Below are 12,918 nucleotides of genomic sequence, written 5' to 3' on the forward strand. Positions count from 1 at the left end.
GGATTACTGTCCCTGTAACACTGCTTCTGCCATGATACTGTTCCCAGGAAACAGGGAAAATAACTCCGCACATGCGTCCGTGTGGCATGTCCATGATGCTCACTTGAGATTTTAGGGTTTAGACCACTTGGGTATTTTCTCACTTTGGGGGTCATCCCTTACCTTGCCTCCATACTCAGATTCTACACTATCTGTACCGTCACTTCATAAACAGTACTAGTTATGGAAATTGGCCAGCAGGAGCCTTTGCCCTTAAAAATGCTGCATTTCAAGCTGCTCTTGAACACTCAGCCATTAAAATGGCCCAGGGCATCTTAGTTTATTACTACAAAGTATTAACATTCTGAAATTTTGCTCAGCAGTCAAGATGACTGTGTCTTTTCACTTAACTCCAAAAGCGGTATGTCATATATTCCTCAATATACTGTCTATTCTCTGATACCTCATGCAGGTTAAATGTACATTTTCCACCTGTGTCTGAACATGGGGAGCAAAAGAAACTTTGCTGACATCGGTTGTAGAAAAAGCTTAAATGTTTAGTTTTTCCAAATGAAATGTCAGGAGTTGAATTATGAGTTGCTGTTCAGTAAATGGGGAGGGGCATGGAGGCGTGGTGGTGCAGTGGGTTGGTCCTGGTCCTGCTCTTTGGTGGGTTTGGGGTTTGAGTCCCACTGGGGGTGCCTTGCGATGGACTGGTGTCCTGTCCTGGGGGTGTCCCCTCCCCCTCTGGCCTTACGCCCTGTGTTGCCAGGTAGGCTCCGGTTCCCCGTGACCCTGTATGGGACAAGCGGTTCAGAAAGTGTGTGTGTGTGTGTGTGTGTGTGTGTGTGTGTGTGTGTGTGTGTGTTTAGTTTTTCCAAATGAAATGTCAGGAGTTGAATTATGACTTGCTGTTCAGTAAATGGGGGGGGGGGCGCAGTGGGTTGGACCGGGTCCTGCTCTCCAGTGGGTCTGGGGTTCGAGTCCAGCTTGGGGTGCCTTGCGACAGACTGGCGTCCCGTCCTGGGTGTGTCCCCTCCTCCTCCGGCCCTACACCCTCTATTGCCGGGTAGGCTCCGGTTCCCCGTGACCCCGTATGGGACAAGCGGTTCAGAAAATGTGTGTGTGTTCAGTAAATGGATGAGGCATTTTCACAATCTGATCTGTCTGTAAATATATATCCTTATGTGGTCAGTGTCAGATGGCTGAGTTGCACAAGGGCAGCAGGGTGGTACTACGATTTTCACTCCATCATGCGTGGTATGGTTCCCACCAGCCTTCCAGAAAACAACTGCAAGCATGACTGCAGAATATTTCCCAGTGCACATATCCACATTTCCGAACCGCTTGTCCCATACGGGGTTGCGGGGAACCGGAGCCTACCCAGGAACACTGGGCGTAAGGCCGGAGGGGGAGGGGACACACCCAGGACGGGACGCCGGTCCGTCGCAAGGCACCCCAAGCGGGACTCGAACCCAAGACCCACCAGAGAGCAGGACCCGGTAAAACCCACTGCACCCCCCTGCACATATCCAGTAAACAAAAAAAAATCCTTGTTTTCCTACACTGTGGCTACACCTACCAGCAATGTCAACACTGTGACTAATAGCAATATTCCTTACAGCCACACCCTGCACAGCTTATCATTAACTGACCCGAGTGACCTGCTCAAGGGGAGAAGTCAAATATCTTAATGTGAGGGAGTGATTTCATGATTCATAGTGGACTCCGGTGTAGAGGGTGTGGTGAGGCTTGCATCAGTTTCCCTGTCTACGAAGTACACGAGAAAGCGTTGAGCACAATACCTTCTGTAAATGGGGTTAGTCAGTGTGTTTGTCGCTGTAGAGCTCTGATCATTATGCAAAATGTTCCGGTGTAAGTAACAGAAAATGAAACACCCCTATTATTGCATTCATTGCTTTATTGTCGGGTTGTCCATACCAGACTGTATCCAGGCTACAGTTGGTACAAAATGCTGCTACGAGAATTGTCACTAGAACTAGGAAGTATGACCACATAGCACCGGTACTTAAATCGTTGCATTGGCTTCCGGTAGCATTTAGAGTTGATTATAAAATCCTACTTTTGACCTATAAGGCAATACATGGCATTGCTCCGGCTTACCTTTGTGAGATCATTAATTCTTATATCCCAGGATGATATCTCCGTTCATTAGATGCAGGTTACCTTAAAGTACCTGTGATCAATAAGACCTCAATAGGAGGTCGCGCCTTTAGTTATAGAGCACCTGAACTGTGTAATAGTCTACCAGTTACTGTCAAAAATGCCCCGTCTGTTTCTGTTTGCAAATCCCGACTAAAGACTTACATGTTCACTCAGGCATTCCACCTCGTAATGTAATTCGACCTGCCTTGGTTGTTTATCACCTTTATAAAAATGCATTTTAAATTTACTTAAGTAACAAATTACTAACTCTGTCCTATCTTCTCGTTGAGCACTACCTCTCTACATAAGACCTGAGGAGGCTGGCCAGTGGTGACAGACGAATCTCATGCTGACAGAGGATGATGTCCATCTGCCATGACGATCGAAATGTTCCATGTCGAGCTGGGGATCCAAGATGAAATTTACCAACATTAAAATTACTTGTTACACACTGGCTTACAAATTGTTACTTAATCCAGAATGCCCAGGAGGGGTGGGCAACCATTTGCCTGTGGACCCCCAGAGGTTTTTTTCTCCCTCAACCTTCAGTTGGGAGTTTTTGTTCCTTTCCCCGGTGGCCAGTAGGTATACTTATAGCTCTATAATAAGTTCTTCATTGTGGTTGCCATTAGTTGACTATCTTCTTTGTTTTTGTATCAATTTTTCTTGCTGTATGCCTGGGTTAAAGCACTCTGTGTCACTGCTTGAGAAAAGCACTCTATAAAAATAAATAACATTTTCATTCATGTATTTATTTATGAATTAATAGAGGCTAAATGGTGGAACAGCAGATAGCACTGGTGCCCCACGGTGCCTGGGCTGTAGCTTTGAATGTGGATTTGAGCCTGTGGGGAGATTGCATATTTTTTTCCATGTATGCATGGGTTTGCTCCGGGTGCTCCCGTTTCCTCCCACAGTTCAAAGGCATGTTTCAGGTTAGGTGGGGAACCTAAATTATCCTTTGTGTTTAGTTACATTGCTCAAAGGGCATTCATAATTTAATACAGGCTTCACGGTGAGCAGCTGGTAGTATAGTAATGAAAGCTGCTTCCTTTGGACCCAGGTAGTTGCAGGTTTTTGTCTCACTGTCAGCTGTAATACCCTTGCGGAAGGTATTTACCCTAAGATTGCTCCAGTAAGAAAATGCCCAGATGTATAAATGGGTAAATAATTGTTCCAGCCTTGCTCTGGAGAAGAGAGTCTATTAAATGGCAAAATTTAAGAGTGATAAAATGCTATGTTTGCACACCTATTGGGAAGGTTACTGTTTGATTCCATGGTAAGGAACTGTGTCGCCACTGAAAACAGGTGTTCAGTTTGTTTTATACTCTTTATGTCCTTCTTTTGGAGACAAGTGCAAGCTTTTTGAATAATTTTCTTTGGTGGTCTGTTTCATACCCAAAGGTAACGCACAGCATTTCCATATAAACCAGATGACATATTTGCTCACAAGATTGTTTGACTGAAGTAGCTGTTGGTAACTGGTAAGTGAGACGGTGACCAGGGTGATTCTGCCTCGCTCACCTGGTTGTTTTAAGCGGTTGATGTCACACTCAAAGAACCATGAAAGGCATTTTAACTGCTTGCCATAAACATCTCTTCTTTCCTTTACGTAATGGAGTACTGAGTATGTGAGTGTTGGGTAAGTGTCAAATTTTTGTTTTAGAATTGAAGCTGAATAATGTTCATCATGTTTTATGTTCTTATTTAGGTATTCTCATGAGTCAGTTCTTGCCGAAATCAGGAACGAATGACAAGAGTTTGCCTTAAAACAGTGTGGAGATTAATCAAGATACAATTTATTACCGCCGCTATTTATTATTACTTTAAGTCATTTAGCCAGATCTATGTACGAAAGATTCTTGGCTGACAAAGTAAGGCAATGAAACTGAAAAATGTTGGTCTTTGATGCACAGCTGTATCAGTACGCAACAGGTGAAAATGTGTTTTGCGTTATTTCATTTTCTTTTTATAGAGTGGCAAAGGCCTTGAAGTTGGCGCTATATGAGACACCAAGTGGTTGGAGGTTCTTTGGGAACCTGATGGACTCTGGAAGATGTTCTCTGTGCGGTGAGGAGAGTTTCGGCACAGGTGAGCACACATGGAACACACGTTGGCCCAACATGTACACACGGAGTAACTTGCACAGCTTGGACTCGTAGAACCCCTGGAGACTTTTCCTCCTTCCTTGTCATCTACCATTGATGCAAATGGACACTGAATTTATAACATCCCAGATGGCCAAGAACCTCATCTACATGAGCCTGATGAAGTAACACTGAACGATATGAGCTTGTCCTTTGGTGGCAGGAAGGATCCCCTCCAGGCTCAGATTCGGTTCTTATGTTGACTGTAAATAAATCAACCAACCATTCTGGCCTGTTTCCACATGCAGTAAATTACTATTAATTAAAATGATCATGGATATCTCAACTTGTAAATAGCAGCCGTTCTTCTGCTATAAAAGGAAGAAACCCCGTGAATCATCATTACCCAAAAGCATTTGCTGGCAGCAGCCCAGGGAATGGGAAAGGCTCGGTTTGATGAGTCACTTTCTGTGCTCTAAAGGGAATCTTTCTGTAAGGGAGAGCACGGCCCTCCTGCCTTCCACGGGAACCTTCAGTTTATGCCTCACGAAACCCATTTAAGGCAACTCGCACAGTGAGCGCTAGCCTACTGAATCATCTCACACACATCCTATGTGTAGTGATCTCGACCGGGCTGCAAGGGTGGCTGTGCTGTAAATATGTCTTCCCTTGTTTTCAAAAGGCACGTGAAGTGTTAGTCCTGCACGTAAACAAATTCGGAGTCCTAGAGGCGTCAGCGCAACTCAAGTACCAAGACACAGCAGCTACGACAAACGTCTACTGCAAAGTCAGGGTGCTGTTATGGAACATGTCTTTATAGTGCACAATAGATTCACTTTTTAAAATGGATCATGAGACAGCGTGAAAACTGTTTCCTTCATGAAACTGCTGATTGTTGCCTGGTTGTGTACTATGTGTCAGATCTAAGTTCACTGTTCCATTGGATCACACCATGTCATGGATTATGGGGTTCTTACTTTATATGTCTCTGGGTCTATAAGGAGACCAGGATTAACCTGTTTAATAACAGAATCCCTTGTGTGTCTGGTTGCAGTTTTTCCGGTATTAATTTTTGAATGAAGCCAGTAAAGCTTCTATTAAATATCTTTGTTTTTATGTGCTGAAAAGATAAATATTTTTACATAGCCATGTCTTCCACTTTGTAAACAGTTCTGCTATCTTTTTTTTTTTTTCAGCATTATTTTTGCCTGTGAAATTCCTGTTGGCCATAACTTTAGGAAATAGATCATTTTATAAAAACATTTTAATGGTGCAGTGGTGCAGCAGGGTTTGGTTTGTGCCCTTTGTGTGGTGGATCTGGGGTTCGAGCTCTGCTTGGGGTGCCTTGTGGCGGACTGGCATCCCGTCCTGGGTGTGTCCCCTCCCCCTTCGGCCTTACGCCCTGTGTTGCCAGGTTAGGCTCCGGCTCACTGCGACCCCGCTAGGGACAAGCCGTTGTAGACATTGCATTGCATTTTAATAGCACTAGATGTTCTTCAGTGTAGTTATCATTTGCTCAACACTTGCAGGGAAATTTAATCCTTGCTTGTATACGTTTTATTAGGGGCTCATAATTTTTGTCACCAGTTATCTCAGACATTTTTCATTCTCTCTCCTTTCAGTTTACAGTTTTCCGACAAGATGTTTGTAGAAATGTGCTATATCAATAATGGTGCTCGGGTGAACAACTCTGGAAAAATAGCGATTTAGAGGTTTTAAAATGCAAATGAATAACCGAATTAACTTGATATCCAAATAATTACTTTAATAAAGCTATTAAAAGGAATGGTTGAATGTAAACCAAGACACTGTGTAGTACTTGAGGACTAGAGGTGGACACCCCTACATAACAGGAAATCCTTTATTCTCAGATCTTTGTAGGACCTAGTATATCAATACAGAGTACATCTTTGAAAGACTACAGCTGATGAAGAACGCTTCCTAGAAGAATGTGTACCTTTCCCACTCTGTGAGGCTGTGATTGGTCATGTAGGTGTATAAAATTGGCTTATGGAGTACTGCATGGAAGATTATTGTTATAAGATTATGAATTTCTTTTTAAAGAAAAACACTAAAATTCCAAATATCAGTGCAGGAAACTGACAGTTGACCCACTTAACTATAAGGATATTGCTAATATTGTGTCATTATATCACTGATCAGCCTTTCTTTAAATGCTTCACAGTGCATAATGTAGATTTTGGTCAGTATTCTAATGGTAACCCTGTTTCTTGCTGGCCTGTTGGTACCATACTCTCTATATACATTTCTAGTGTAGGTCGTCTCTTAACGCAGTTTTTGGAACTGGAGCACCGATGTTCCATCCATCCATCCATCTTCCTCCGCTTATCCGGGACTGGGTTGCGGGGCAGTAGTCCAAGCAGAGCCCCCCAGACTTCCCCCTCTCCGCACACCTCCTCCAGCTCCTCTGGGGGAACCCCAAGGTGTTCCCAGGCCAGCTGGGAGACGTAGTCTCTCCAACGTGTCCTGGGTCTGCCCCGAGGCCTCCTCCCAGTGGGACATGCCCGGAACACCTCCCCAGGGAGGCGTCCAGGAGGCATCCGGAACAGATGCCCGAGCCACCTCAACTGGCTTCTCTCGATGCGGAGGAGCAGGGGATCTACTCCGAGCTCCTCCCGGGTGACTGAGCTCCTCACCCTATCCCTAAGGGTGCGCCCAGCCACTCTGCGGAGGAAACTCATTTCTGCTGCTTGTATCCGCGATCTCATTCTTTCGGTCATGATCCAGAGTTCATGACCATAGGTGAGGGTAGGAACGTAGATCGACCGGTAAATTGAGAGCTTCGCCTTACGACTCAGCTCCTTCTTCACCACAACAGACCGGTACAATGACCGCATTACTGCGGACGCCGCACCGATCCGTCTGTCAACCTGCCGCTCCATTTTTCCCTCACTCGTGAACAAGACCCCGAGATTCTTAAACTCCTCCACTTGCGGGAGCAACTCCCCCTAATCCGGAGGGGGCAATCCACCTTTTTCTGACTGAGAACCATGGCCTCTGATTTGGAGGTGCTGATTCTCATCCCCGCCGCTTCGCACTCGGCTGCAAACCTCTCCAGTGCACGCTGTAAGTCTTGATTCGATGAAGCCAACAGGACCACATCATCCGCAGAAAGCAGAGACGAGATCCTGCGGCCACCAAAACAGACACCCTCCGTTCCCTGGCTGTGCCTAGAAATTCTGTCCATGAAGATAATGAACAGAATCGGTGACAAAGGGCAGCCCTGGCGGAGTCCAAAATGCACCAGGAACAGGTCCGATTTACTGCCGGCAAGACGAACCAAGCTCCTACTCCAGTCATACAGGGAACGAACAGCCCGTAGCAGCGAGCCCTGAACCCCATAATCCCGAAGTACCTCCCACAAGATGCCACGAGGGACACGGTCGAATGCCTTCTCCAGGTCCACAAAACACATATGGACTGGTTGGGCAAACTCCCATGAACCCTCCAACACCCTAGTGAGGGTATAGAGCTGGTCCAGCGTTCCACGGCCATGGCGAAAACCGCATTGCTCCTCCTGGATCCGAGGTTCAACTATCGGTCGAATTCTCCTCTCCAGTACCCCGGCATAGACTTTCCCAGGGAGGCTAAGGAGTGTGATCCCCCTATAGCTGGAACACAACCTCCGGTCCCCCTTCTTAAAAAGAGAGACCACCACCCCGGTCTGCCAGTCCAGAAGCACCGTCCTCGAACTCCACGCAATGCTGCAGAGGCGTGTCAGCCAAGACAGCCCCACAACATCCAGAGACTTGAGAAACTCGGGGCGGATCTCATCCACCCCCGGAGCCTTGCCACCGAGGAGTTTTTTGACTACCTCAGCAACTTCAGCCAGGGTAATGGATGAGTCCCCCTCCGAGTTCCCGGCCTCAGCTTCCTCTATGGAAGGCGTGTTGGAGGGATTGAGGAGATCTTCAAAGTACTCCTTCCACCGCCCAACGACATCCTCAGTTGAGGTCAGCAGCACACCACTTCCACTGTAAACAGTGTCGGCGGAACACTGCTTCCCCCTTCCGAGTCGCCGGACAGTTTGCCAGAATCTCTTTGAGGCCGACCGGAAGTCGTCCTCCATGGCCTCACTGAACTCCTCCCAAGCCCGAGTTTTTGCCGCGGCGACTGCCAGAGCCGCGTTCCGTCTGGCCCGCCGGTACCCGTCAGCTGCTTCAGGAGTCCCATGGGCCAGCCAGGCCCAATAGAACTCCTCCTTCAGCTTGACGGCATCCCTTACCTCCGGTGTCCACCACCGTGTTCGGGGATTGCCGCCGCGACAGGCACCGGAAACTTTATGGCCGCAGTTCCGAACCGCCGCCCCGACACTGGAGGTGTGGAACATAGTCCATTTGGACTCAATGTCCCCAGTCTCCCTCGGGACCTGGTTGAAGCTCTGTCGGAGGTGGGAGTTGAAGACCTCTCTGACAGCGGCCTCCGCCAAACATTCCCAACAGACCTTCACTATGTGTTTGGGCCTGCCAGGTCTGTCCAGCTTTTTCCCCCACCATCGAATCCAACTCACCACCAGGTGGTGATCAGTTGACAGCTCAGCCCCTCTCTTCACCCGAGTGTCCAAGACATATGGCCGAAGATCAGAAGAAACGACTACAAAGTCGATCATCGACCTCCGACCTAGGGTGTCCTGGTGCCACGTGCACTGATAGACACCCTTATGCTTGAACATGGTGTTTGTTATGGACAAACCGTGACTAGCACAGAAATCCAATAACAGCTCACCACTCGGGTTCAGATCAGGGAGGCCGTTCCTCCCGATCACGCCCCTCCAGGTGTCACTGTCACTGCCCACGTGGGCGTTAAAGTCCCCCAGTAGAACGACAGAGTCCCCAGTGGGAGCGCTTTCCAGCACGCCCCCCAGGGACTCTAAAAAGGCAGAGTACTCTACACTGCCGCTAGGCGCATAAGCACAAACGACAGTGAGAGACCGCTCCCTGACCCGAAGGCGCAGGGAGACGACGCTCTCGTTCACCGGGGTAGACTCCAACACATGGCGGCTGAACTGGGGGGCTATTAATAAGCCCACACCCGCCTGCCGCTTCTCACCCTGGGCAATGCCAGAATAGTGGAGAGTCCACCCTTGGTCGAGAAGAGTGGTTCCAGAACCCAAGCTGTGAGTGGAAGTGAGCCCGCCTATATCTAGACGGTATCTCTCAACCTCCTGCACTAGGCTCAGGCTCCTTCCCCGCCAGTGAGGTGACATTCCAAGTCCCAAAAGCCAGAGTTGGCCTCGAGGTTTGGGTCGGCCGGGCACTTGGCCCCGACCACCACCCAAATCACAACACACTGGCCCCTTACGTCCTCTCCGGCAGGTGGTGAGCCCACCAAAGAGCGGCTCCACGTCTTGGCTTCGGGCTGAGCCCGGCCAGGCCCTGTGGGCATAAACCTGGCCACCAGGCGCTTGCATGCGAGCCCCCCCCAGGCCTGGCTCCAGGGTGGGGCCCCGGTGACCCCATACCGGGCGGGGTGAACGAGATCCTTGATTTAATAGTCATAAGGGGATTTTGAACCGCGCTTTGTCTCGTCTGTCACCCAGGACCTGTTTGCCTTGGGAGACCCTACCAGGGGCATATAGCCCCAGGCAGCATAGCTCCTGAGATCATTCAGGCACTCAAACCCCTCCACCATGTTAAGCTGGCGGTTTGCGGAGGGGAGCATCAATGTTAAAAACCATTAATATTGTCTTTGTTATGACTGCAGTCTTGACTGAATATTGACTGATATTGACAGCATGCCATTTTTTTCCCCCCCTACTTTCTGTTGATTGAGCAGATGTTGATTTAGCATGTGGCCATTAACTAATCCTGAAAAAAAACTATTTTTCTAATATGTGGGTTTTATTTACAGTTTTTAAAGCAAGGAAAGTCTCCCAACTAGGCATTGCTCTCAGTTCTCACAACACATACGTACATATGAGAGACTGGCTGTTCCTCTGGTCTTTCCATGGGAATGAAGTCTACTGCTTCTCTAGACAGTGATGTCCTGAAAGCTTAAACATGTGCCTTGGAGACCAGCTGTATAATTCCTGATCCTTGCAGTCTTCCTTCCATTTGGAATATCATAACTGTGTTGGTTCCCAAGCATTCTCTGTCAATAACTGTAAACAGTTGTGTAAACAACTGAACTGGATATTCTGAACATTTTACAAAAGTTTTGCCAAGAAGGCAGGATTCTTCATCACCCTCTGAGAACAAATTTTAATCCTTGAGAAAGGTGGTGGTAATTACTCTGAATGGTATTTGCTACACCTGCTTGGAAATCTCATATTCTCCTTGTTGCTGTATTTTCCACCCGCCTTGCTCTGCAGGATCGGACCACATCCGTGAGAAGGATGGTCTGTGGTCTGTGCTCATGTGGCTTTCCATCATGGCCTCACGAAAGCAGAGTGTAGAGGAGATTGTCAAGGACCACTGGGCAAAACTGGGGCGCAACTATGTCTGCCGGTGAGTGGGACTGCAGTGCTGGGGGCGTCTGGCACTGGGTGCGTACTAGCACCCTGCTACGACTTTTTACTCTTCTCCTGCTCTGGGGCTCATTGATTGTTCTCCTACCTGCATTATTATCTCTTCTAAGACTTCCTGACACAGGTGAACTTCTTGCTTCAAACTCTGTGGTTTCCAACTGACAATTTTAATCTGATTTGGTTGTGAAGGAACAGTAAGGTTGCGTACAAGGTGCATCGTGCAAACTTCCAGAAAGCTGCCTGTTGCTCTTCTGTCATTCTGCAGTTTCAGACTAGAGAACTATATGCATCATTGTTTGTTTTATGCAAATGTTTTTTGGGACCTCTAACTTCCCCCAGTTGTCCCCTTGAGGTTCCATGTGAGTCTGGTTCCCAGGACATGAGTGTCCAATCCTGGGGTGCTCAAAGGAAATCACACACACACGCACATGGTCTGAAATCGCTTTTCCTGAGCGGGTGGTCGCAGCAAACTGGAGCCTAACCAGGCAACACAAGGCTGGAGGGGAAGGGGACACACCCAGGACGGGACGCTAGTCTGCCACAAGGCACCCCAAGCAGGACTCAAACCCCAGGCCAAACCTGCTGCGTCACCACGCTCCCCTTGCTCAAAGGAAATACTATGACCAAAAAAAAAAACACATAATGATAGTTAATGATGAACCTCCATTTTAGTGTTTGAAGTATTGCTTAAACTGTACTGCCCTTTTCAAAAGGAACATTAGCTACGACATATCAAAATCCGTAGGCTTCCGCGGTTGGTGTCAACTGACTTGGGGGTTTTGCCCTTCTGGATTAAACAGCATCGTGTGGGACATTGGTTCCAACGTTTCGCTTCTCTTGTTGTTGGAAGCATCGTCAGGGAGCGGCCACATCTTGTAAAGGTTAGATGTGAAATGGAGTGTTTGATGAGTGTGGGTGTACTTATGGGCGGGGTCGGAGGTCGTAGCAGGTGGTCCTGATAGGTGGTGTCCCCACTGTGTTTTCCCTTTGCGCTGTTTCATTCGTATTACAGGACGGCTTTAATGGGAATGTTAGTGAAAAGGGAAATGACATCAAAACTGACCAAAATGTCGTCGTCTTGGGTTTTCACCGAGCTCAGATTTTCTATAAAGTGTGTGGAATTCTTGATATAGCTCGGAGTGTTCCCTGTGAATGGCTGGAGCGCTTGTGCTAAGAAACGGGCTGTTTCATGTGTGACGGAGCTGATTGCGCTGACAGTGGGTCTCATAGGTATCCCTGGTTTATGTATTTTAGGTAACCCGTAGGTGCGGCAGACGAGGGTCAGTTGAAAGTAATTTTCTTTTTCGTGGTCTCATCAATGGATGACTTCTTGATCAGTCCATGCAGTTTCGTTTTAATGCTGCTGGCCGGATTGCGTATTTTGCAGTAGGAACTGTCTTCCAGCAGATCCCTCATTTTGTTCTTATACGTTGTCGTCTCAAAGATAACCGTTGAGTTACCATTGTTTGCTGGGTGAACAACGATGTCTGGGTCTTCTCGTTGTTGTTTTAGTGCTTTTAACTCCTCTTTGCTGATGTTGCTGGTAGGTGGTTTTGCTTGACGTACTGAGACCAAGACGTCCTGTTTTATTTCTTCTGCAATCTTGGGCGGGAGACCAGCGATCGCTGATTCTATACCGCAAATGATCTTTTCTACAGGGATCTTCCTTTGGGCAATTGCATAGTTAAAGCCCTTCTTGAGTACCTCCTCTATAGGTTTGTCCAGTGTCTTCTGTGTTAGGTTGATTATCACCTTATTAGGGTCCAGAGTGTCCTGGGATTTGTTCTTATGCAGCCGTTCGAATTTCCGTGTGTGTTTGTATGTGATCTTCTGCCACATATGGGTCGCTTCTATCGCGGTTGTTCTGTGTACCTTTTCCCAGTTTTCTGTGAGAGAGGTGGAGGTGTAGATTGTAGGTCTCTTGATTTAGTTGGTCCAGGAGATGCCGGCGAACTTTAATCTCGTTCTGTTAAAGTCTGGTGCTGGCTAGATGGCGAATCTTTTTGGTGTATGTTGAGCAGTTGTGGTGACGAAGTTTGCAATAGACCGGTATGATGTCGTGGTCGCGGCAACGTTTAAGAAATTCCAGACTAGCGATATGGTGCATGATCTTGTTCCGTAGGTTCCCGAATCTCCTCTCCTCGAGATACAGAGGCACCCCGACAGTTTCAGTCAGGAGGAGGGCTTCAAACTATCAAG

At 47.6% G+C, this 12,918-nt stretch overlaps 1 protein-coding gene across 2 annotated transcripts in view; it reads left to right on the top strand.

Annotated features, from left to right (window-relative positions):
- pgm5 (phosphoglucomutase 5) overlaps nucleotides 1-12,918 on the top strand; it is a 32,112-nt gene that overhangs the window by 11,339 nt on the left and 7,855 nt on the right. For both annotated transcript variants that reach the window (XM_018759960.1, XM_018759961.1), the window contains exons 7-8: nucleotides 4,121-4,236; nucleotides 10,564-10,699. In XM_018759960.1, the coding sequence (XP_018615476.1) occupies nucleotides 4,121-4,236; nucleotides 10,564-10,699 (252 nt within the window). The remainder of the gene's footprint in view (nucleotides 1-4,120; nucleotides 4,237-10,563; nucleotides 10,700-12,918) is intronic.

The sequence above is a fragment of the Scleropages formosus genome, chromosome 17, assembly GCF_900964775.1.
Source record: "Scleropages formosus chromosome 17, fSclFor1.1, whole genome shotgun sequence".
Taxonomy (NCBI): domain Eukaryota; kingdom Metazoa; phylum Chordata; class Actinopteri; order Osteoglossiformes; family Osteoglossidae; genus Scleropages; species Scleropages formosus.